This window comes from Oryctolagus cuniculus, chromosome 9, assembly GCF_051225735.1.
Source record: "Oryctolagus cuniculus isolate XC-2025 breed Fujian yellow rabbit chromosome 9, ASM5122573v1, whole genome shotgun sequence".
Lineage (NCBI taxonomy): Eukaryota > Metazoa > Chordata > Mammalia > Lagomorpha > Leporidae > Oryctolagus > Oryctolagus cuniculus.
The window spans coordinates 107,919,654-107,946,402 of record NC_142875.1 but is presented as its reverse complement, the minus strand read 5'-3'; the positions used below and the strand labels follow the sequence as shown (position 1 = coordinate 107,946,402).

The 26,749-nt window shown below is 37.5% G+C and overlaps 1 protein-coding gene across 1 annotated transcript; it reads left to right on the top strand.

The window, feature by feature from the left end:
- LOC149124715 (killer cell lectin-like receptor subfamily G member 1) lies at nucleotides 1–25,334 on the top strand. Its single transcript, XM_089303322.1, has 7 exons — nucleotides 1–71; nucleotides 10,952–11,058; nucleotides 11,330–11,404; nucleotides 21,402–21,515; nucleotides 22,165–22,316; nucleotides 23,919–24,025; nucleotides 24,439–25,334. Exons 1-7 carry the CDS (start codon nucleotides 1–3, stop codon nucleotides 24,566–24,568), a joined length of 756 nt encoding a protein of 251 aa, XP_089159448.1. The 3' UTR covers nucleotides 24,569–25,334.
- Nucleotides 25,335–26,749: the final 1,415 nt, after the last annotated feature.

Sequence of the window (26,749 nt, the reverse complement as noted above, 5' to 3'; positions counted from 1 at the left end):
ATGGGGAAGAGGTGGAAAGGACACAGTGGGCAGGATTTAGATGGGCAGATTCTGGAAATACTGAAGCTCATGTGAGTGACAAATTAGATATAAAGACAGCTCCAGAGTCCTGTGACTCAGATTGATGGGCAGGTAGCAGGAGCCACAGCGCCTTCCTCACCTTCAGCACTAGGAGGAGCTGGTTGGCAATTCACACACAAGGTGACCTTACTCCCTCTGAGCTCATGTCTGGTCCACCAAACAGAGTGTTGATATTTTGTGATGTTGGACAATGAGAATATTCAACATGGATTCTAAAGTTATAGGATTCTGCTGTGATATACGGAAGAAAGTATGTAATTTGAATTTTCCACCATATATATAAGTCTTACTAATAAGAATAATTTGAAGTCACAAAAATTATTACTGGCAAGAAGTCACCAACCATTTAAATTCCATGTATTTCTTCAGTAGTGCCCTTGTAGATGTATCCCATAACTCTAATATGTTCTTTCCTGTTTTCTTCCTTTCTATCTCACTGCTTTTCTTAGAAACCTTTTATAATTATCCTCATTGCCACAATATCTTAAATATTTGGTGTTCCAGGGATCAGGCTCTAGATGTCCCAGACATCAAAACCCTCATACCAGGGGCTGACCTTGTGGCACAGTGGACTAAGCTGTTGTTTGTGATGTCACCATCCCATATGGGCTCTGTTTCAATTCATGGTTTCTCTACTTCCAATCCAGTTCCTTGTCGAGGATTAGCCTATTGAGCCACGGCACGGCCAGCTTCTGCCCATCTAAATCCTGCCCACTGTGTCCTTTCCACCTCTTCCACATCCACAGTCATTCTCTAGCATGGTTGTACCTTAGCTTTAGAAATTCTTACACCTTATTATTTAGCACCTGTACATGTGTCAGAGGGTTTTGGGTTCATTGAAGTAAACACACACACACACATTTTTAGATTGTGATAATAAAACTTTTCTCAAGGAATGTCTTTCTAAAATAAATATATTCTCTGACACAGGGCTTTTCATCGTACAACTAAAGTGGATGACAAATGTGGATGCCTCAAGCCACATTATATTGATAGTGCTGATTGTAAAAGACATTTTCATTACATTTGTGAAAAGAACAATTCCTTCTTCATTAATTAGTACAGCCATCATGGAAAGCAGTATGGAGAGTCCTCAAAAAACTGAAAATGTATCTACAACACGACTCAGCCAACCCTCTTCTAGGAACACATTCCACAGAAATGAAGTCAACAATGAAAGAGATGCCTGCGCTCCCACTTTTTATGTTTGTTTGTTTTTGTTTTGTTTTGTTTTGTTTTTGACAGGCAGAGTGGACAGTGAGAGAGAGAGACAGAGAGAAAGGTCTTCCTTTTGCCATTGGTTCATCCTCCAATGGCCGCCGCGGCCAGCGCACTGCAGCCGGCGCACCACGCTGATCCAATAGCAGGAGCCAGGTACTTATCCTGGTCTCCCATGGGGTGCAGGGCCCAAGTACTTGGGCCATCCTCCACTGCACTCCCTGGCCACAGCAGAGAGCTGGCCTGGAAGAGGGGCAACCTGGACAGAATCCGGCGCCCGGACCGGGACTAGAACCTGGTGTGCCAGCGCCGCAAGGTGGAGGATTAGCCTAGTGAGCCGCGGCGCTGGCCCATGCTCCCACGTTTTTAAAAATCCAGTACTTAACAGCAAATATATGGACTAAACCATGATGCCCATCAACTGATTACTGTATGAATAAAATGCGATAAACATGTATATGTATGTTCATGATGAACTATTATTCAGCTACAAAACACAAAATCCTGACATTTGGAAGAAATGAATGGAAGTGGAATCATTATGAAACTGAAATAAGACAGACACAGAAAGACAAACTTGACATTTTCTCTCATATGTGCACATTAATATATGAAGTAGAAAAACTATGTGGATATTTTATTACTTAATATATAATATATATAGATAGAAATATTTTTTCATGGAACTGTATCATATACATAACAACGCACCTTTTTCCTCACTTCATAGTCATTGACATGAATCTCATATTATGTGATATTAATATCCCTGTTTTCAAAAAAAGAATGTATATATGCATATAATAACCACATGTAAAGTAAATGTGACAAAATGTTAAAATTGTTAAATCTTAAAATAAATTTTATAAATAAATAAGTTTAAACTAAAACATATTTCATATTTTTGAATGACACATAGAGAGTAATTTTATGTTTTATGAGAATACTTAAAACATGTTTGCAATATGTAGTGATCAACTAAGAGTACTGGCTTCTTCTATCAACTCAGACATTTATTATTTCTTTATGTTGGGAACATTCAAAATCATCTGTACTAACTAACTTGTGTTCTACTAATTGTTATAGGACATTAGAAGTTATTTCTCATATACAGTTGCACCTCTATCCCAATAAACAGTCCTCTCTCCGTTACTCTCTCTGTTATATGCTTCCACGGCTCTCATTGCAAGGTGCCTGGTGCGTAACAAATCTTCCCAGGCAGACGAATCAATTAATTCACAGGCTTTTATTGGGGTTCTGCTCCCGGGCAAGGTTCCCCGGTCCCAACAGAGCAACAGAGCGGGGGCCGGGGAAGTCGTGCGTCAGAGATTGGGAGAGCTCCTTTATAGATTCAGGGCATGGGGGTTAAAGGTTGAGGCAGGTCTGATCCTCACTGGTTGACCTTTAGGCACCCACAGGGACCTTGACAAGGACTTTTCTTCCCCTGAAGTACAGGTAGGAACTTTCCATTCCCGGAAGTATAGGCCTTTCCTCCATGCGGATCCCAAAGCTACCACTCATAATCACTATTCTATTCTCTGCTTTAAGATCAATGTTTTAGCTTCCATATAAAAGTGAGAAATTTAGTACTTGTCTTTCTCTATGGGATTAATTTCACTAAAAATAATTCATTCCAATTCTATGACGCTGCTGCAAATGATGGAATTCCATTCTATTTTATGGGTGAATAATATTTCATATGCATACAATGTTTTTATCCATTAACAATCTCTTCATTTGGTCTAATATCTTGATTATTCTGAACAATCGGAAATAAACATGCAAGTGCAGAGATTCTTCAATATACTGATGTCAATTCTTTTGGATACATATGAAGTTATTGGATTGCTGCATCATATAATAATCCTATTTTCAGTGAGAATTACCTTTTGATGTGGTCATCAGTAGAGTGGTGGAAAGATCCCTACTTGATGGATTCATGATCTTCTGTTGATGGTTTCTAAGAAACTCACTATTTTGGATCAGCCCCTCCCTTTTGGAGTCTATGTTAAATATTCTTGCTCTTAATAGACCAGAAAATATCTACACACAGACATTGCAGTCAAACTTTCCACAGTAAAACACCAAAGATTCTAAAATGTGCATGAGGAAACACCAGATTACTGTCAAGGATCTCCAGTTAAACTCACAGCTGACTGCTCATGAGAAACCCTACAGGCTAGGAGAGAATTAAAGATATAGTCTAATTCTTTTTTAAAAAAATTTATTTATTTGTTGGAAAGTAAGAGTTACACAGAGAGAGGAGAAGCAGAGAGACAGAGAGAGGTCTTCCTTCTGATGATTCACACATCAATTGGTCCCAAAGGCCAGAACTGCAGTGATCCAAAGCCAGAAGCTAGGAGCCTGAAGTCCCTTTTGGGTCTCCCATATGAGTGCAGGGTCCCAAAGACTTGGGCCATCTTCTACTGCTTTCCCAGGCCATAGAAGAGAGCTGGATTGGAAGAGTAGCAGACTGGACTAAAACCTGTGCCCATATGGGATGCTGGCACTGGAGGAGAGGGCTTTAACCTGCTGTGCCACAGCACCAGCCCCAGCTTACTCTATTTTTCATCAGAGATGAAAATGTAAATGTAACATCAGATACCACAGAAATGAAAAGATCATCAGAAATTACTACAAAGAGCTGCAGGCAAACAAACTGGGTAACCTAGGAGACATGGATAGATTCCTCTACACATAAACCTACCAAAATTGAACTATGAAGACTATGAACAACTAAACAGACAAATAACTAAGACAGAATTGAATTAGTAATAAAGACCCTCCACACTCCAAAACAAAAAACTAAAACAAACAAACAAAAAACCCAGGCCTGGATGGCTTCACTGCTGAATTCTACCAGACATTTAAAGAAGAACTAACTCCAATTCTTCTCACACTATTCAAAATGATTGAAAAGGAGAGAATCATCAACATTCCTTCTATGAAGCCACTGTCACCTTAATTCCCAAACCAGAAGAAGATACAACATAGAAAGAGAACTATACACCAATTTCCCTGATTAACATAGATGGAAAACTACTCAGCAAAATACTAGCAAATCAAATCCAACACCACAGAAGAAAGATCATTCACCAAGACCAAGTGGGATTTTTCTCTAGTATGCAGGAATGTGGGATGTTTCATGATCACAAATCATAAAATGTGATACATCACATTAACACACTAAAGAAGAAAAACGATATATTATCTCAATAGATGCAGAGAAAGCATTTGATAAAGTACAATATCCATTCCTGATAAAAACGTTAAGCAAACTGGGTATAGAAGGAACATTCCTCAACACAATCAAAGCAAATTATGACAAACCACAGCCAGCATCTTACTGAATGGCTTATTGGAAGCATTCCCACTAAGATCCAGAACCAGACAAGGATGCCCATTCTCACCACTGCTATTTGATATAGCCCTAGAAGTTTCACCCAGAGCCATTAGGCAAGGAAGGGAAATCAAAAGGATACAAATTAGGAAGGAGGAAGTAAAACTATCTGCGTTTTGCAGATGATGTGATTCTCTATATAGGGGATCCAAAAGACTCCATTAGTGGAGGCTATTGGAACTCATAGAAGAGTTTGGTGAAATAATGACGTAAAGGCCCTTATGTCAACTGTGGAGGAACAGTTGTGGGTTTTTTTTTTTTTTTTTGGTATTATTTGTTGAACACATTACTTAGGGTAAGGTTATGTGTATAAAGTTAATTGAAAATAGATCTTAGGCAAAAATAAGATGGGGAATACAAGAGGACAGAGGAAGAAGGATGGGAGTGCCAGTGGGAGGCACGGAAGGGTGGTAAGAATGACTGTTCCTAAATTTGTATGTATGAAATACATGGAGTCTGTATACTTTCAATAAAAGGTTTCTAGTTAATAAAAGAAGCTTTATTGGGTAAAAGAGCTTTTTCTTAGTTACTAGCAGAAAACAAGTTAACCAACTTAATGACCATGAAGCATGGAGATGGGAGTAAAAACAAGATCAGCACTTCCTGTAGTGTGTGTGTGTGTGTGTGTGTATAGCAGGTTTAGGTATGAAATGAGAAAGTGCAAGTACGAGATAAAAATGGCTTACTATACGATGTGCTAACAATAGCTCCAGAATTCTCTATTTTTAGAGCAAACTACTGTGTTAAATTATATAATTAAATATATTTTTGCTTCTCTTAAAATGAAACAACAAAGAAAAGTCAGTTACAGAGAATGGAGCAAAGAGAGAGGTGTTCTATCTGCTGGTTCATTCCCCAGGTGGCAATAATTACCAGGGCTGGGCTAGGCTGAAACCAGGAGCCAGGAGATTCATCCGGGTCTCCCACGTAGGTAGTAGAGTTCCAAGACACCTTCTTCTGCTTTTCCCAGGCCATTAGGGAGCTGGACCAATAGTGGAGCCACTGAGACACGAACTAGTAGCTACATGGATGGTGGAATCACAGGCAGCATTTTTATCTGTTTGTCACAAAGCCAAACCTCATTCTTAACCTGCTCACTTTTTTGAGTCAAAAATTCTCAGATAACAGCTCTTTGAAGGCTTACAACACTTTCTCTGTACTGACACATTCCATGTATAGAAGTGTGCTTAAAGAGATCATGGAAAGTGATATGATAATATTACTATACTTCTTTTAAGAAGCAACTTTTAATTTTGAGGAAATTTTAGATTTATAGAAAAGCAGCAGAGATAATACAGAGAGGTCAAATACTCTGCTCAGCTTGTTTACCCTCACGTAATCATCCCGCATTACCATACAATGATACATCATACATTTGTCAAATCCAGGAGTCCCCTGTTGGTCTGTGACCATTAATTACATGTCAGACATGATCAGGTCTCATTCATTTCTCCATGGATGTCTTTTGGCTCCAGGACCCAATCACAGTTCCCACAATGCATTTACACACCATGTCTCCTTCATTTCCTAGCCGTGTTCACTTACTTTTGATGCTACCTAGCAAGTAATACACTGAATATCTTTTTAAATCTCTGGAAAATTAAACATTTCAGAAAGCTCTTTTTTTTTTTTTTTTGCATTGTCACTTTTGCCAAAATGGCGTTGAAATGATTGCTAGAAAACCATAAGAGTTATTTTGACATTTCCTGTATAGCAACCAAACTCAACTTACTATAATTCCATAACTGTATACTTGAGATGGGAAGTCTGGGAAAACAGCATGAGCAGTTGTCGGTATGAGGAAGCATCTGACTTTTCACTATGGCTCTGCTTCTGCTGACACTTTTATGATACTGTAGAAGCAAAGTAAAAAGTGATGAGAAGAAGGAAACAAAAGCCCGAAATTTCAGACACTAATGACAAAACTGTAAACATGATCCCAATTAGACTGATTATACTGATATATTAGTTACTGAGCAAAAATTTCATGTAAATACTCTGTCAGAAATGAAGCAGACCATGTCCTCTCATTTTTCACTCCTTGTTCACACAGATTCTTATTTATTTCCTAAATAACCAATTTGTCCCTATTTTTTCATTGTAATATAACAGACTATTGAAGTAATCATTTCTCACACTCATTTAAATTTTTACCAACTTTAAATTAAAAATACATGGAAATAGAGGTTTATAAGAAGTAATTTAAAAATTAAAAACATTTTCTCCTGGATCTTTGTTTTTTTTTAAATTATTTCAAAACTGTTTGCATTCCAGGTTCATATATTTAAACTATTCTGCTGCTATGTTTCCATGAGCAGTTCTCCTGTTCTTATTTTATGTACTAAGACATTCATTTTATCTCGAATTATATCTTGGTTTGTACTACGTTACTAATGCTTCATGATTCAATATAATGTTTTTTTTTTCTTGTTTGGAATTGTGATACCAGCTAGATTAACCTGGTATTAAATAATGACCCAAAATGGTACTTCAGTGGACCTTAAAGAGTATATAAATTTCATGTAGAAAAGAAGTAAAGAAAATATTCTGAGAGGTGCTAAAAATAGATTGGTATTTTTGGGTGTAAAGGTGTGTGGGTGTTTTAATGACAGGTGAGAGGTTTGGTGAAAATATAACTAGACAATGAATAATAGTTGTTAGATTAGAGATATACGTTAGCTGTACAGAATAATAATTATTTGTGAGCCTGGAAGATCATAGTTCCTGGCCATGCCTAAAAACTGACATTTGCCTTTAAGAGAAAAAAAATAAAAAAGAGAAAGCTTGGTTGCCTGGAGTATTAAAAAAAAAAAAAACCTTCCTTAATACATTTATTTATGTGAGAGACCTACCTCCTGAAGAGAGTTCCTAGTAGAAAAATAGAGGAAGCCAAAAGCAAATAAAAAAAAAATGGTAGAGAATCTAGCTTTGTTGCTGTTATTTTAAAGGGGCTGATGAGGGAAGGAATTTCAAGACACAGGAAAATACCTTCAACATAAATAAAGGAGAAAGCTGATACAGACATGGATTTCAGCTGATGTTACTCACTTTCTTGAGAATTAAAAGTGTGAGAACATTGATAGCTTATTAGGTGTGAAGATCCATGTGTTGGATCTGAAGAAAACAATCGCTTTTGTTACAAACTAGCACCTACTTCTAGGGTTGATTAGGGCATAGGGCTGCTCAGTGGATTAAACAAATAGCTTTTGAATTTTGACAGCTATGGCTGTAATTAGTGGATCAGAAGATTTTGACTTTGATGCTTTAAAAAGAGCTATATTTAAGCCCATGCAACATGTTAAGTCTTTCAGTTGCTAGAGCTGTCTCTTCCTTATTTAAGGAGAATCTCTTTCTTCAGATAATTTGAAGAGAATAAGTGGAAAAAGTGCTGATTTAAATCAATCAACCCAGGATTGTATACATTTATATTTACTGTGAAATAATCAGTCTGGATATTCTTAGGGTGGCTTTTTTAACATATAGGCCAATGTGTGTGCATATATGACATTTCTCTATGTTTACCAGTTATATAACAGTTGCAGATTTTCCATATACTAAAAAAGTGAAGTTGGAGAAATCAGGCTAAGCAGGATATGGGTGTTTCTCTTTTCATATTTTACAGGTTTAGTAATGTTGTTGTTAACTGTTCCCTAATCTCATGCCTGTTGGTTTTTTGTTTTTTTTTTTCATTTTCCAAGCTCTATAGTAATTGCTGTAGTTAGATTTTAAATGGCCATACAACTTCATTTTATTCTTGATGGCCTTTCTGACACTTGGGGGTGACAAGTGAGACACTGACACCACTGGAAACTTTCTGTGTGGGAATATCAGTGTCATGTGATCGTCTGCACCTTCACACAAGGTCTCTGTGAGGGACGGTCTCACACATCAGGACCCGCCTGGTCTCACAGCAGAGGTGAAGCCAGCAGAGCCGGGACGTGCTCGCCTGCTCCTGACCAAGCCTGTGCTCCAGCTGGGGACATCCCAAGGTACAGACACAGACAGCAGCTACTGTGGGTGTGTGAGTCCATCTCCATGTCGCCTCTCACCCTGTTGATGGCAGAGGAATAGAGCAGCACTTGGTCCGGAGAGATGTGTAGAAATGTGGGGTTAAATTATGATCCATGTTAACATCTAAAGTTACCTTTATTCTAGAGGAGAGGGCAGGAGTGGATCAGAATGAGAATTTATCAAAAAAATTAAACAGTCAGACGTGCAATTTTAAAAATTGTCACTTGTTTTGAAGTATATTTATTTCCTTTTATAAGACATTATATATGTACTTTTATTTCTCATCACAATGGGTGCTATTTATCTGGCTAGCAATGAGTAACACAAACTTTAAATTACCTTAGCATGATGTCACTTGTGATAAATTTTGAAACTTTTGTTAATATTATTTTCTATCAATGAAAATAGTCTAGCTGGCACCACGGCTCACTAGGCTAATCCTCCGCCTAGCGGTGCTGGCACACCGGGTTCTAGTCCCGGTCGGGGCGCCGGATTCTGTCCCAGTTGCCCCTCTTCCAGGCCAGCCCTCTGCTGTGGCCAGGGAGTGCAGTGGAGGTGGCCCAGGTGCTTGGGCCCTGCACCCCATGGGAGACCAGGAAAAGCACCTGGCTCCTGGCTCCTGCCATCGGATCAGCGCGGTGCGCCGGCCGCTGCGCGCTGGCCGCGGCGGCCATTGGAGGGTGAACCAACGGCAAAAGGAAGACCTTTCTCTCTGTCTCTCTCTCTCACTGTCAACTCTGCCTGTCAAAAATAAAATAAAATAAAATAAAAAGAAATCTAGTCTAATATTTACCAATTCATTTTGTTGATATTTATGTATATAGATATAAGACAAAAATAACAGCACAAAAATCAGTTTTCTCAGAAAATATATGACCTTGAGTTAAGATTTTTTAAAATATTTTGTTTATGTATTTAGAGGTAGAGTTACAGACAGTGAGAGGGAGAGACAGAGAGAAATCTTCTAGCCAATGGTTCACTCCCCAGATGGTCGCAATGGCTGGAGCTGTGGGATCTGAAGCCAGAAGCCAGGAGCTTCTTACCAGTCTCCCATGCAGGAGCAGGGGCCCAAGATCTTGGGCCAACTTCTACTGCTTTTCCAGGCCACAGCAGAGACCTGGATTGGAAGAGGAGCAGCCAGGACTAGAAGGGGTGCCCATATAGAATGCTGGTGCCCCAGGTGGAGGATTAACGCACTGTGCAATGGCACAGGCCCCTGGAGATATATTGGAAATACTTGTTTCTCATTTATAATTTGAATATCTCAGCTTTGTGTAGACTTGCTGTTAGAATTACAAGTGATGCTTATCTTAGTTAATGATATTTTCATATGCCCCAACCTTGAATCCCATCATTTCTTCATTTTCTCAACTCTAAGGTCATATCCAGGAAGGTCAGTGACTATCAGGATGATGAGATAAATGAGTGCTGGGATGTGAGAGAAGATGATTCAGCAACATGGAGTGTTCATTGAATTAGTGTGTGTGTGTGTGTGTGTGTGTGTGTGTGTCTCATGTAAGTGGTGCCTCTGTCATATTGTGCTGATCATCTGGTTCTAATACATGTACTGAGTATCAAGTTAATTTTTCAAGAGAAGGTATAAATCTGGATATTTATGTACAAATTATATCCAGTCCCAAATTTTGCAACTAATTAAGTTACTTTAAAACAGTTTAAAAGTTTAAACAGTATGTCCATAAACTAAATAGGATCTCTCTTCTAAAACATCACAAAAAGGAATTTAAATCACTTTTTCCTGGGCCAGCACTGTGATGGGGTGGGTTGAGTCAGCACCTGCCATGCCAGTTCCCATATCAAAGTGCTCGATTGTGCCCTTGCTGCTCTGCTTCAGATCCAGCTCCCTGCTAATGTGCCTGAGATGACAGCAGAAGATGAGCCAAGAGTCTGTCCCTCGGCTACCCATGTGGGAAACCTGATGGAGCTCCTGGTTCCTGGTTTCAGCCTGGCCCAGCCCCTAGAACGCCAGCCATCTGGGGAGTGAACCAGTGGAGAGAAATTCTCTTTCTAACTTTCTCTCCATCTCTCTCTCTCTCTCTGGAAATCTATGCCTTTCAGATAAATAGGATAAATTTTATTAAAATTCTTTTCTGTGATTTCCAGAATTACTGTGATCATAGTTCACTTTCTACAGGCCCGAGTGTGTATCATTCCTGTAGCTCTCCCGTTATTCGTGAATCTATTATGTCTCGTGAAACATCTCTGGTCCTTTCTGTGTTTTAGCCTGAAGCTCTTAGAAATGACTGAGGAGAAAGTGACATACTCAGAACTGAAATTGTCTCATGCAAAGAAAAAGGAAGGCAAACGACATCTAGCTCACAAAAAAAGAGGTAACTTTTCTTGTTTTCTGATTTCTGAGAACATAATGTCAGGTAGAAAATAATTAACATATTTAAAAGCCATATCTATTCGATATGGAATGTCTAGTTCTTTAATTGTTTTATATACTGGGAGATTCATTTATGTATATATCAATGAGATTTTTGATCAGAATAAATATGTGATTTTAATGCTAAATTCCAGCATAAATGTTCATTCTGCTTAGGTTCTTATCTGTTTAACAAGCTCATTATCTACTCCCATTTTTAATTTTTTTGACAGAAAACCTATGCACAGTAATCCTGGGCATCATCTGTGCTCTGCTCCTGCTGGCAAGCATAGGGTTAGGATATATGTGTGAGTATGTGCAGCTGTGTGGGTGTGGGAGGGCAATAAGAAAAAGAGAAGGAAATCGATTAGCCCAAGAAATGGTGGATTTTAAAAATACGAAGTCTTTTTTTTTCTTTTTAGTTGGGGTCTAGAATACGGACACTGTAATAGATTGTTGAACTGCAGGAAGAGTCACGCTTTTTGTGAAGGGGACATGAAGGGACTATGTATTTGATATTGCTAGATTTTTACAAGCAGATATGAAATTTAATGTTGGTGCTTAGGGGCATCATGGAAATGAAAAGATTCTGTTGTGCAACAAACACTTGAGTGATTTTTTTTCAATTATTTATTCGAGGGAGGGATGGAGGAAGAAAGAGAGATCCCACCTGCTCATTATCAAAAGTTTAAAGCCTGCAACAGCGGGGACTGGGCTGCGTCACAGAAGTGGGACAGAAAAGCAATCTGTTCATGTGGGTGTCAGTGATCCATTCACTTTGAGACATCACCACTGCCTCCCAGCATCTCCATTAACAGGAAGCTGGAATCAGGAACTGGACCGAGGAAGCAAACCTAGGTGCCTGATATGGAAAACAGGCATTCTAAAAAAACAGAACAATATGCTTTTTATTTTACATTTTTATTTTCAACTTAATGGAAGAAACTGCTGTTTCTCTAATAGATTTTTTTTACATGCAGAGTTAAACAGTGAGAGAGAGAGAGACAGAGAGAGAGACAGAAAGAAAGGTTTTCCTTTTTCTGTTGGTTCACCTCAGAAGTAGCTGCTAAGGACGGTGCGTTGTGGCCAGCACACAGCGCTGATCCGAACCAGGAGCCATTGCTTCCTCCTGGTCTCCCATGCGGGTGCAGGGCCCAAGGACCTGGGCCATCCTCCACATTTTGCACATTAGAAACTGCTACATGAACTCATTATGCAGGGCATATTTTATGCATTCATTATACATACAGGCAGATCCCTATGTCAAAGTGTAAATGCTAAATGGAGTCACATGCTGAGAAATCATTTAGAGATGGCATAAAATATAGTTCAAGTTTTAAATTTTGTTGTTTTCTATTTTATGAAATGACCACTACTGTTTTATGTGCCTTAGAAATCATAGATTTCAAATTACAAATAATTGTAGTTATACATAAAAATCTATTTTATGGCCTGACACTTCAAAATATTTTAACCTTACATTTTCTATGATTGTATTCCCATGTAGTCATCATCATATTCTTTCATATCTAGAATTATAGGATATGATCATAATTAAGTGATCTATTAAAGGCATTTGTGATGTTAATTTTGTAACGTGGATTGAAGCTTTTCAGAAGTGTTTTAAATGCACAACACAAGATATGGGAAACATAAAAGAAAAAGATACTTCCTCAGTACAGCTCGAAGATCGTTCAGTGGTGCTATCTGGTAGAGGTTTGTACTCAATATTTAAGTTAATCGCCAACAGGTTATTTTTCATAGACTTACTGCCTTCTGCCCATTTCAATATATAAACTTTAAAAAGTTGATATTGGATCTTATGAGGAGTATTAATTTTACTCTCCTCACTAAATCTATTTTTAAAATTATATTTAACGAAGTATTCGAGTTTCAAAAGATGTTTAGGTACAGAAAAAAACTTATTTAATGCTAGTTCCTTTTAAAGAATAATTAAATACCTAAAATATTATTTTCTAAATGGCCTGGTATTTTGGGATGGGGGTGGCTTTTGTTTTGAAGAACCAGCCTGTGGCTCCTTGCAAGGAAGACCCTGTTGCTGGACAAGAAACTGGTACTATTTTTCTAAAGAAGAGGGTACGTGGGATGAGAGCAGGAATTTATGCCGGAACATGGGTTCTAGCCTTGTGAAGATTGATGACATCCAGGAACTGGTATGTTCACTTAGTTAACCTTTATGAGAAGCTTGCGAAGACTGAGTTAGGCTACCTGTGTAGGCTTTCCTTGAGTCTTTTTTGACTATAGGGTGGAAACACTTGTATTTGTAGAGGAAATGACAAGCTTTAAGGGACCTAAATAATTTCACTTTCTATAGTAGCAGAGGTGGCTTGTTGTGTGTGCCATGGAATTAGATTTAATCCTTACTATTTGTGTCTTTACGATTTGTGAAATGTAAGAAAAACACCTGAATGAGTAAATTAGTTGGCACTTAATTTTAGTGATTCTTCCTATCCCTAGAACAATAAAGTATATTTTAAACCTTCCTTATAATATCTCTATACCTTTCATAGATGTCAAAAAACATTATAATGTACTTATAAAATTTAACTAAAGTGGAAAAACAATGGAGTGTGTATCTGGGACAGAGAACAGGAGAGAAAACAGAAATGGAGAGACTAAATTGCACTTAGGTAATAAAATCAAATTTTTGTTTAACATTTGAGTACCCAAGGAAAGCATTTAAAAGGAATACAATATAACTGAAATAATTATGTAATATACACTACTGTTATGTTTACAGTGTTTCTGATCCTTGAATGCATTATTTCAGTGCATAAAAGCTATGAAATTGGTAATGCCATTCCCATATTTTAGACAAGGAAGAAGCTCAAGGAGTTTAGTTTGTTTGCCTTTGCTCACGTAGTAAGTTAATTACATAATCTGCTTTAAAATTTGTGGCTAGAGTTCTGATTTCCATAGCTGTATGATATTCCGTGGTATCACATGGAGAGACGTTACTTAGTCATTCTCTAGGTGATGGGAATTTGGGTTGTTTCCACTGCTGTTGTGATGAGCAGCTCTTCATTAACCATCCTTAGACACGTCAGCTGTGCACGCCTTTCATGTGTCTCCTCTGCAGTTCATCACAAACCGCTGTATGAGTGCAATTATTGGGTCTTTCCAATTTTACGTAATAATTCCACAATATTTTTCAATATGTTTTTCCTGATAGTTTTGAAGATATTCTATTGTTTCCTACCACCCGAAAAACTTGTGTTTGCTCTCTGTAAAGTATTTCCTTGTAGCCTTGTTTGCCTTTACTTGATCTCTAGTGAACCTGATTTCCTTGAATGTTTATTGTTCATGTATGTTTTCTATGAAACATCTGCGCTTGATTTTTCTCCTTTTTTTCTTTCAGATTATTATTTTTCTTTTTTAAAGATTTTTTTATTATTTATTTGACAGGTAATTCCCTTTCTGGTTTGCAGACCAAGTCTTCTGTACTGTGTATGTGTATATATTATTGTTAGTACTCTTGATAGAAACACATACACACAATTATATGAATAATCATATATATGAAGTCTGTTGAGATACAATCCACTTACCATACAATTTATTCATTTAAAATATAATATTCAACATTTTCTGGTATATTCATATTGCTCAACAATAACTGCAATTAATATTAGAACCCTTTTGTCATCACATTAGAGATCTCTTATTCATTAATCATTGTGCCCCATTTTCCCTCAAACTTACCATTCCCAAATAATCACTAATCTATTTCATGTATCTACAGATAACTACTATTCTACGTATTTTCTAAAAATAGTATCACATAAAATATGGTCTTTGATGATTGACTTCTTTCAGCTAGTAGCAAAGTGTTTAAGTTTTTTCACATCATATAGTATCTCACTTTTTTCAATTTTTATTGTCAAAATTGTTCTGTATAAATATAATGAACTTATTAATTCTTTATTCTTATAATCACTTTAAAAATAATGCTGCTATAAAAATTGTCATGCAAGGTTTTGAATGGACACATCTTGTCATTTCTCTCAGAGTTATACATAGGAATGCGATGGCTAGGACATTAGGTAAATGTATGCTATCTATACTCAATCTTTTGAAGAAATGTTGCACTATATTCCAAAGCCACTGTGCCATTTTACACTTCCAATGGTAGTGTATGAAGGTCTCATATCTCTGTATTTACCAACACTTAATTATATTTCTGATTATCATCATCCTTCTAAGTGTAATGTGGAATTCATTTTCTTTTTGATTTGCATTTCCTTAATTACTAATGGTGTTGTGCATCTTGCTATGTGGTTTTGGCCTTTTGTATATAGTCTGTGATGAAATTCCTATTTGAATTCTTTTCCTATTTTTAATTGGATTGTGTTGTCATTGGGTATTTGGAGTTCTTCATATATTCATATATTCTCATTATTCCTTATCATATAAGTATTTGCAAATATTTTCTCCCATTTTTACTCTTTTGATAGTAACACAGACATAGTTTTGAGAAAATCCAATATATGAATTTTCCTGTGATTTCTTGTGTTGCTTTCGGTGCTATAACAAAAAAAAATTGGAAAGAAAGTAAAAAACACTGCTCAGTCTAAGATCATAAATTAAAATTAAAATTTATATAATCTTCCAATATTTTTTCTATTTTAATTCTTACATTTCTTTATTGTTCATGTGCACTGTTCTTAGATTTTCAATAGTGTTTTGTGGGTTTTTGGAGTATAGGTTTTATACTTCTTTTTAAAAAAGAGTATTTATGTATTTGAATGCAGAGTTACAGAGAGAGGGAGATAAACAAAAAGATCTTCCATTTGCTGGTTCATTTCCCTAATGGTTGTAATGGCCAGGGCTGGACCAGGCTAAACGTGACGAGTGTGGCAGGGACTCAAGTATTTGGACCATCTTCCACTGTTTTTCCAGGCACACTAGCAAGGAATGGATCAGTAGCATGTTTCTGCATGCTTTTTTTTTAAAAAAAAAGATTTATTTATTTGTTTTTTGAAAAAATTACATAGACGGGGTTGGGGGGAGAGAGAGAGAGAGAAATAGAGAGAGAGAGACTTCCATCTGCTGGTTCACTCCCTAGATGGCCACAACAGCCAGGGCTGGACCAGGCTGAAGGCAGGAGCCCAGAGCTTCCTCCTGTCTCCCATGTCGGTGCAGGAGCTCAAACACTTGGACCATCTTCCGCTGCTTTTCCCAGGCAATTAACAGGGAGCTGAATTGGAAGTGGAGCAGCTGGAAAACAAACTGGCTCCTATACGGGATGCCAGCATTGTAGGCAATGGCAACTTTTCCTGCTAAGCCACAGCACAGGCACCCTGTATGTTCTTTAAAAAGGTTTTACCTAGCCGGCGTCGTGGCTCAATAGGCTAATCCTCCACCTTGCGGCGCCGGCACACCGGGTTCTAGTCCCGGTTGGGGCGCCGGATTCTGTCCCGGTTGCCCCTCTTCCAGGCCAGCTCTCTGCTATGGCCAGGGAGTGCAGTGGAGGATGGCCCAGGTGCTTGGGCCCTGCACCCCATGGGAGACCAGGAAAAGCACCTGGCTCCTGGCTCCTGCCAGGATCAGCGCGGTGCGCCAGCTGCAGCGGCGGCCATTGGAGGGTGAACCAGCGGCAAAAGGAAGACCTTTCTCTCTCTGTCTCTCTCTCACTGTCCACTCTGCCTGTCAAAAAAAAAAAAAAAATAAAAAAAAAAAAAAATAAAAAGGTTTTACCTAACCATAGCTTTGTTGATATATGACACATAATGAGTGCTTTGTTAATATTTTCTGGATTGAAATACATTTACATTTCTCACTAATGAATCTAGCATCTTACAGCAACACTGAGACAAGCAATTTTGCAATGCTTGTGTGGGATTCATTTGGCTCTTGAATAGAGAGGAATTTGAAAGCACGAAATCCCAGCTGAGTGGCTTCCTTAGTTGTAAAAATTACACCAACATGAGGTGTTAATGGGTGAAATGGGGTCAAGGGTATAGGGGAACTCTTTAATTACATCCCAACTTGTATTTTGTTAATTTAAAATTAATAATAAAAAGAAATAGAAAAAGAAAGTTTCAAATAAGTGTTTGGGAAATAGAGAGCCAGAGAGAAGATGAGGAACATCTTTAATATAATTCAAGTTATATAATTAGACTGTATGAACTCAGCTTTCTATTTTTTATCTATTACTCCTCATTAATTAATGCATATTCAGAAAAATTTACAAAAGGATTTTTCCTTTTTATTTTTTTTAGTCTTGGGTCCTAAGTGGATTAGCTTCATGTCAAGTTTCAGCTTTATCTATTTTTCAAATGCAATTTAATAAGTACCTTATTCAATTATTTTTAAACTGTGGCACAAGGGAGAGCATTCGGTGCACCTGTTAAGATGCTGCTTGGGAATCCTGCAGCCCTTTTTGGAGTGCCTGCTTTCAGTGCCACCTCTGTTGGTGATTCCAGCTTCCTACCAATGATAACAAGTGATGGCTGAAGTTCTGGGGTCCTTCCCACCCATGTGGGAGACCTGGATTAAATTCCTGGCTGCATTGCTTCTTGGCCTTTTGGTGAAGATCAAGTGAATTCCTGCCTACTAGTTTCATCTGGCACAGTTTTCCCTGTTGTGGGCCTTTGTGTTGTGAACCAGTATGGGAGCCTGCTCTCTTTCTCTGCCTTTCAATTAAATAAATTTGAAAAAAAAAAAAAAAATAGCCGGCGCCACAGCTTGCTAGGCTAATCCTCCGCCTGTGGCGCCAGCACCCCGGGTTCTAGTCCCGGTTGGGGTGCCAGATTCTGTCCTGGTTGCTCCTCTTCCAATCCAGCTCTCTGCTGCGGCCCAGGAAGGCAGTGGAGGATAGCCCAAGTCCTTGGGCCCTGCACCCGCATGGGAGACCAGTAGGAAGCACCCGGCTCCTGGCTTCAGATCGGTGCAGTGCTCCGGGCCGTGGAGGCCATTTGGGAGGGGGGTGAAGCAACGGAAGGAAGACTTTTCTCTGTCTCTCTCTCTCACTAACTCTGCCCGTCCAAATAAATAAATCAATAATATGTATAAGATATTCTAATTTTCCCTTTTAAGGACATAGTCTGATAAATGTGATATTAACTTTAAGCCTAAGAAATTTTATCTTCTAGATTATAAAGACTAGCAGAAAATTACCTTTTAAGTATGGAAAGTCAGGATAATTATGGGTGACAACAATAATGATTGTATTTTAAAAATTACTAAATTAATGAAGATATTTTGTCACATATCTAGAACCAAAATCCTGTGCTGATTTGAAAATTATTAAACATTTCAGAGAATCCACATATTTAGAACAATTACATCAAATTGTAATCAGCACTCAAATATTTTTGTCATTTATGATCAAACTACACTAATCATAAGAATTAGAGTATATAAATATTTAAGCAAATTATCATCATTAGACTCCCCAGAAAAGGATAGCAAGGGCATTCATTATATGCATTTAGGGAAGAAATATTGAGAATATGTTTATTTCACAAAGAGAAAGAGTTACTTTCCTAAAGAAGAATCACAAATGGGTAAATAGAATAAATGTAGATATTTATGGAGGAATAAATATACAGAATGATTCTTCTGTTGTAGATGGAAAGGGAGAAGATTAGCTCAAAGTATTTATAAAATATAGGGTTTCCTAAAGTGGATAGTGGTGGCATAAGGAAATAATATGAAAAAGTGCAATGAAGATTATATTGTCATGTAAAAAGACACGAAGCTATTTAAGGTCTTTTGAATTTGAAGTGACTACTAAGTGCCAGGTAGAAATATCTAGCAAATATTGCAGTTGTAAGATTGCAAATCAGAAAAAATATCATGAAAGGAATTGTGCCTCTCAGTTATTCTTTTTTAAAACAAATTTATGGGGCTGGCGCTGTGGTGTAGTGGGTTAAAGCCCTCGCCTGAAGTGCCAGCATCCCATGTGGGCGCCGGTTCTGGTCCTGGCTGCTCCACTTCTGTTCCAGCTCTTTGCTATGGCCTAGGAAAGTAGTAAAGGATGGCCAGGGTCCTTGGACCCCTGTGCCTACATGGGAGAAGCTCCTGGCTCCTGGCTTCGATTTGGCACAGCTCTGGCTGTTGTGGCCATCTGGGGAGTGGAGGACCTCTCTGTCTGTCTCTACCTCTCCCTGTGCTCTGTTTTTCAAATAAATAAAATAAATTTAAGAATTAATAAAAGTCATTGTACATAGTTTTGGACTACTCTTTGATGTTTCCATGCATTATGCAAAGTGTACTGATCAAATAAGAGTAATCACTTCTCCATCTTTGATGTTATTTTATGATTGAAGCCCTAAAGTCCTGTTCTTATTTGTTTCTGAAATGTGGAATGAGTGAACAATAATCACCTCACCATGCTGTGTAACACTGGAACATATTCCTCCGATCCAGCTATTATTTGGTGCCCATTCTTGATTCATTTTGAGTTGATTTTTGTACAGAGTGTAAGGTAGGGGTTTTATCTCAAACTTCTGCATGTGGGAATGCGGTTTTCCCAACATCACTTATTGAAGAGGCTGACGCTTCACCAAGGAATACTGTTAGCACCTTTGATGCACGGGTTTATTTCTGGGTTGCCTATTTTATTTTGTCAGTCAATGTGTCTATTTCTATGCCAGTTTTCTGCTATTTGGGTTATCATAGCCCTGTAGGATGTCTTGAAATATGGGATTGTGATGCCTCCAGCTTTGACTTTACTTACTTTTCAAGATTTCTTTGGCTATTCAGGTATTATGTTCTTGCACATGAATGTTAGTGTTGTTTTTCTAGTTCAGTTAAGCACATCATTGGTATTTTGATAAGGATTTCCTTGATTTTGTAAATTTCATTGGGTATTTTGGACAACATTTTGATATTAATTCTTTAAACCAAAAATATTTCTATTAACATTTCTTTAATCAGTGTTTTGCAATTTTAATTGTAGAGATTTTCATATTCTTGGTTAAATTTATCACAATGTATTTAATTTTTGTAGTTACTATGAATGGGACTTTTTACAAAGTTATTTCTCAGTAGGACCATTGTTGGTGCATGAAAGTGCTACTGATACTGTGTGGTGATTCTGTATTCTTCAACATCCCTGAATTTTCTTATCAGTTTTAGTAGCCTCTTGCTGGAGTATTCTATTTCTCCTATATAAGGAATCATGTCATCTGCAAAGATGGGATAATTTTACTTCCTCCTTTTGATTTGTATAGCCTTTACTCCTTTCTCTTAATAGATCTGGCAAAGTCTTCTAGAATTGTATTGCATCAGAGTGGTGAAAGTGGACATCTTCTCTGGTTTCAGATCTTAGTGAGGCAAAATTGGTGAAGATTTGAATCCTTACCAGAATGCTTACATTTACCGATCTTTCTCAAAAACCTTAGTGTGAAAATTAAAAATACTGAGACTACAGCCTTATGCTGAAATCCAAATACCTAAGCATGCAGACAGTTTTTTCACAACTTGCTTTTTGCTTCCTTTCACAGCTCTTCTCCCTCAGATCCCTCTAGTTGTAATAATTTTGCATTACCCTAATGTGCCTTGTCCTCTCATTGAGCTAATTCAAAAATCAGTTCCTGTAATCTAGAATTTTACAGTGAATCCTCTTTACTCCCCTGCCACTTTCCCACCCATGGATCACAAGCAAATTTAAGGTCATCACTAACTAAATGAAGCCTTGCTACCATTAGTCAGTAAACCCATCCTCTAAGTCCTAACACCTTGTAATAAAAAAGAAAGACACCCAATCATTTGCGCTATTTGCATTATCTTACTGTTACAATTAATAAGCTCCGCAGGTTTTATATTTTTCATTATTCTATCTTGAAGTTCTGATAAGATGCCATGTCATTCATTAAATGGAATGTGAGCATGGATAACACAGGCAAAGAAGAGATTCCTAAAACAACAGGAAACAAACAGTCACTAATGGTAGGCATTTGGTGCAGAGGTTGAGATACTGCTTGGGATGCTCATATTCCATATCAGAGTGCCTGAGTTTGAGTCCTGACTCTACTCCAGATTCCAGCTTTCTGTGACGCTCATCCTGGGAGGCAGCAGGTGATGGCTCAAATCCCTAAGTCCCTCCCACCCACGTGAGAAACTGACTTGAGTTCCCAGTTCCTGGCTTCAGCTTAGCCTAGCCCCATCTGTTACAGGCATTTGGGAGATATTTTTATTTCTCTCTCAATAAAAATAAATGCAGAAAAAATTGAAAGGCCTTTCATTCTAAAGATTATTTGCCATATTAAAATTAGAACTGTGCCTTTTATTTAACTCTGTGTTATGTTTTCATTGAGCTAATTATGTAGAGTTAAGTTTTTCAGTGTCATCGTGCAGTCCACCCACAGAAGTGTCCTTTGGAAAATACAAAGCAAGAGGACAATTCCACCTTGAAAAACAGAATTTTCACAGGCAACTCAGTCAACACAGGTATGTAGTGTAGGTTCATGACTGAGATTTTAAGTATCTTCTCTATGTCCCTCAAATTTCTAGTATCTTTCTCAATCTGTATTTTCATATATATTAAACCAATTGTATAATACAACTTTAACTCTTATTTAGTTGAGAAAAAAAATCACTATTATCAGAGGGGTTTTTCTGCATCCATTACATTATAGTCTATTATATCACTATTTACCAAAATATTACTTTTGTTAACAAAAATAATCTAAAATACTTTATCAAATTCTCTAATCATTGTTACCCAAATACGCTCCGATATAGCTGTCTGTTTCAGGTACTGACTTGAGATCAGCCTGTATGGATTTCTTAGTATGGAAAGCACAGAGAAGCCGTTTCCCATTCGGAAGTCCTTCCAATAGAGGCTGTGAAGGAAAACACCGGTCCTGTAGGAAATTCTTTGCTACGCAGTGTTAGCAACATCGTGCATAACGATGGAGGATACAAGGGATGGGATGCTCTTCCCAGACCAGAGCTTTTTCCCCAAAAGCAGAAAGGAAGCCCATGAGTCTCACAGAATACACAGGGCTGGAAAGGGATCCTCGGCTCTGTCCAGCCTGGACCGTGGTGCTCAGGATGTGTCCCGAGTGGTCTCTGGGGAATGTCTTCTGTTTTCCAGGTGGCAGAAGTGGCACATGTGAACTTAAGTGGATGTGTTGTGGAGAGAACTGTTATTATTTTTCAAAAGAATCAAAGAACTTTGAAGACAGCAAGAAATTTTGTGAGAGAATGGACTCCAAACTTGTTAAGATAGAAGATCAACAAGAACTGGTGATGTGTATTTCCTGTTTTCCATTTTACACCATATGTATGTAGGCATTACCTGTTGGCTAATTCATTTTTATTTAAAGCAGGGCTTTTACAATTTTTTAATTTATTTTCATTTTATTTGAAAAGCAGAGAGACAGATGGAGCGCTTACATCTACTTGCTCACTCCCCAAGTACCCTCAACAGATGGACCTGGGCCAGGCTAAAAACCAGAGCCAAAACCTCAGCCCAGGACACCCATGTGTGTGGCAGGGGTTCAGCTACTTGAGCCATCACAGCTGCCTCCCAGAATGTGCATCACCAGGGATCTGAATTCTGAAGTGGACAAAGGACTCAAACACAGGCACTCCTTTTTGGCATCGAGCCTTCCAAAGGGTCAACCTAAGAGCTGCACCAAATACGACCTCTTGGCAAACTATTAATATCTAATAACATTTGAATCCCATTCAACAGTATATAATTACAATATATAATTATAATATATAATTATATTTTAATTCAGACCCACACAGTTCTTATGGCAAATAAGAAATGCAAATATATGATATGAGAATTTTAGTAATTCATTTAATTCTTCCACAATTAGAATTTTCAAAGTATATATAAATTAAACCTCAAGTAATTAGGAAAAATGGTCCTTAAAATATATCATGCTTGATCAAGAAAAAATGTGTATCTCATACTGAGTTTTCTCATACTGAACAATTTTTGGAAATTTAGCTTTAGCCTCTTTGGGAAAAGTCATTTTACCTATAAGGAAAAGCAACCTGAATCAGTGTGAGTAATGAGCCTTAAAGTAGAAGAAAAAACTCTACATGAATTTCAGATTGGATCTCTGCCACCATGTGGAATGCCTGAATGGAATTCCGGACTCCTGGTTGTGGTGTGGCCCAGCTCTGGTTCTCATGGGCAGTTTGAGTGTGAACCGGTGGATAGATGCACTCTCTTTGTTTCTCTCTCCCCACACTTCAGATAAATAAAAACTAAAGTACCACAATGTGCTGCATAACAACACTTTTGGTCAGGGTTGGATAATATATACAATGTTGAGCCCATGAGGTTATATTACCTAGTGATGTCATAGCCTTAAGTGTTGTAGGCCTTCATTGAAGGAATCCTAGCTACTTTTATGCAGTTACTTTTCTAGTTGGCCTATAAACACTGCACCTGATGAGAAAGAGACTCAGGGTGTCCTTTTCAGAAGAAATAAACAAAGGGCTTCTGGAACAGAAATATAAAACAGTGTTGTTACAAATCTTAGAGCTGTCACCCTTGGAAATCGAAATTCACAGCTGACTTGGCTCAGAACTCATATTTGAATCACAAATTTGAATTTTGAAGGGAAGTTAACAAATTTCAGTTCTAAGTTGAAATAAACTTATTTAAAATAATTGTCACTAAGGGTTTAGTTAGGTTGTTACTTTTAATAAAGTGTTAGCAACTGAGGTTCCATTATTTTAATTAAACAAATTCTGGGTGAAGTTGATCCTTATACAATTTGATATTCACATTAACAACAAAATTAATATAATAATATAAGTTTATTACTTCATTTTAGGAATCTAAAATATTATTAATTATACATAATGATTCATTTATCACAGAACTTCATTCGGAGTCAAATATCTTATTTTTCTTGGATTGGGTTGTCCCGTAAAGGAACCAGCAGTCCCTGGACATGGGAGGACAACTCAGTACCCCTTCTCAAAACGTAAGTCTCTGGGATAGAGAAGAGCTTGCAAGCCCTGTAATCACTGCTTCTGGTTTATAGTCCCAAAATCATACAGAGAAAAATGCACACATACATGTATGTATTAATTCACATATACAGGCACATTTACCCAGTGCATGGGCACATAGACGTGTGTGTGCCACACACACACACACACACACACATTCCAGAGGAGCTAAGCTCAATGATGAAGATGAGTTCACGGAGAAGGGAAGGAGTTTTTCAATGTGAAGTCTATGTGTGTATTTTTCACATGATTCTCTCTAGGGAAGCTTAGGGCCCTGTGGGATAGTCTCTGTAAAGACAAAAAGATACGCCTCCTTCACTTTGGACCAGTATAGCTGATTATGTCTGCATTAATATCTCATAGTATTTATTTGTTCTTATTTTAGTTTAAGTGATTGGAAAGAGTCAACGAGTGGAAACTGTGGAAGTCTAACAGCATCACAGATGACTGCTTCTGACTGTGCCAGACTCATGCACTCTATCTGTGAGAAGAAAATTACATGTCGTTCAACTTAATGCTGGGAACACCACCAACAAAAAATAATAATTTTTTCTTAGGAAAAATTCAAACCCTTGGGAGCTCTGGAGTCTTCTCTCACTTCAGAGTATCTTTGCATTTTTAAAGAGCTCTACCTATATTCTAGCCTGATTAAAATGAGGTCCAAGTATTGGTCTACTAAAATGAGATGCCAGAGACTTTGGAATTGTACCATTCTCAATTCAAGACTTCATGATCACAGCATCTATGAAAACAAGATGGACCAGAACAGTTTCAGGACTCTGATGAGGGTCAGGAAACAGAGCTGGGAATACTCTTCCTGCAACTCACACACTTTCGTAGATAATTCCATAAATTTCAGGCGCTATTGTGCAATTCGACTGGGAGTAAATGGAGTGTAGTAATTAAGGACAGTATTTTGTATGAAGCATGTATGCATTTCTGTTTGAATTTTTATCTCTTAGGAGAAAGACAATATGGGATCTGGAAGGAGAAGAGAGTAGTATCCTGAATCCATTCTAAATTTGAGGACTGCACCATACCTAATAGTTGTGTGTTCACTGGCAAGTGAAAACTTTTGAATCTGAGTTTCCTGATCAGTAGAAAACTTCCAAAGAATTTTCCAGAGTGCCTGTCATTTTACATTCCAGCATACATGAAAGCTCCATTTGTTTACATCCCTCTGATATGTAATATTGCCATTTCTTCGGTCATTTTAATAAGGGTGTTGTGAAATTTTATTTGTGATTTTAATTATATTTCCCTAATGAATAAATTATATTGGGAAACTTTTTGTGTGTATTTTTTCACCTGTATAATTGTATAACTACTTCATATATATGTATTCAAATCTGTTGACCATTTTATTGGGTTGTTCATATTCTTAATATTGTTACGAAAATCGTTTATATATTCTGCCTACCAGTACTTACTTAAATAAAGGTTGTATAAATAATTCCTTCCAGTCTTTCATTCTCTTAATAGTATCTTTAGACACTGAAGTTTTTTCGTTTTTCTTTTTAAAATTTTATTTAAAGTATACAAATTTTATATAAACAGATTCTGGAACATAGTGATACTTTCCACCCTAACCTCTCTCTTGCCCACACTCTCGCCTCCCCCTTATTTCTCCCTCTCCTATTCCCATTCGTAATTTTTACAAATATCTATTATCTGTTATATTACACTCATAATAATAACCCTACACTAAGCAAAGTGTTCATCAAAGAGTATGAAGAAAAAAAAAAAAACATTGCTCCTCAACAGTAAAGACAAGAGTTGATAAAAATCACATCTCAAAGTGTCAATTTCATTCCAAAAATTACTTTTTGGGTACTATATTGGATACCACAGATCAGTGAGAACCTATGGTATTTATCTTTTGGGGATTGGCTTATTTCACTAAGTACAATGTTTTCCAGTTGCATTCATTTTATTGTGAATGACAGGATTTCATTTCTTACTGTGTGTAGTATTCCATAGTGTATATATATATAAATATACACACATATACATATATATATATATATTTATATCATAATTCTTTATCCAGTCTTCATTTGATGGACATCTGGATTGATTCCATATCTTGGCTATAGTGAATTGAGCTACAATGAACATGGAGATACAGATGACTTTCATATGCTGATTTCTTTTCCTTCGGGTAAATTCCAAGGAGTGGGGTGGCTGCATCATATGGTAGATCTACATTCAGATTTCTGAGGTATCTCCATGCTGTCTTCCACAGTGGCTACACCAGTTTACATTCCCACCAACAGTGGATTAGGGTACATTTTCCCCACATCCTCACCACCATTTGTTGTTCACTGATTTCTGTATGAGAGCCATCCTAACTGGGGTGAAGTAAAACCTCATTGTGGCTTTGATTTGCATTTCCCTGATGGCTAATGTTCCTGAGCATTTTTCAGGTCTGTTAGCTGTTTGAATTTCCTCTTGAAAATTGTTCAAGTCCTTTGCTCATTTCTTAACTGGATTGTTTGTTCTGTTGTAGTTGAGTTTCTTGACCCCCTTGTATATTCTGGATATTAATCCTTTATCACTTGCATAGTTTGCAAATATTTTCTCCTCTTCACTTTGCTGAGTGTTTCTTTTGCAGTGCTGAAGCATCTCAATTTGGTGTAATCCCATTTGTTAATTTTGGCTTTGATTGCTGTACTTCTGGGGTCTTTTAAAATAAG

Excerpts from the sequence above, each read along its gene's own strand:
- LOC149124715 (XM_089303322.1), top strand. The coding sequence starts at position 1 with ATGGGGAAGAGGTGGAAAGGACACAGTGGGCAGGATTTAGATGGGCAG. Across the intron at positions 21,516-22,164 it reads AGGCAACTCAGTCAACACAG|GTGGCAGAAGTGGCACATGT; the intron begins GTATGTAGTGTA and ends TCTGTTTTCCAG. Across the intron at positions 22,317-23,918 it reads TAGAAGATCAACAAGAACTG|AACTTCATTCGGAGTCAAAT; the intron begins GTGATGTGTATT and ends CATTTATCACAG.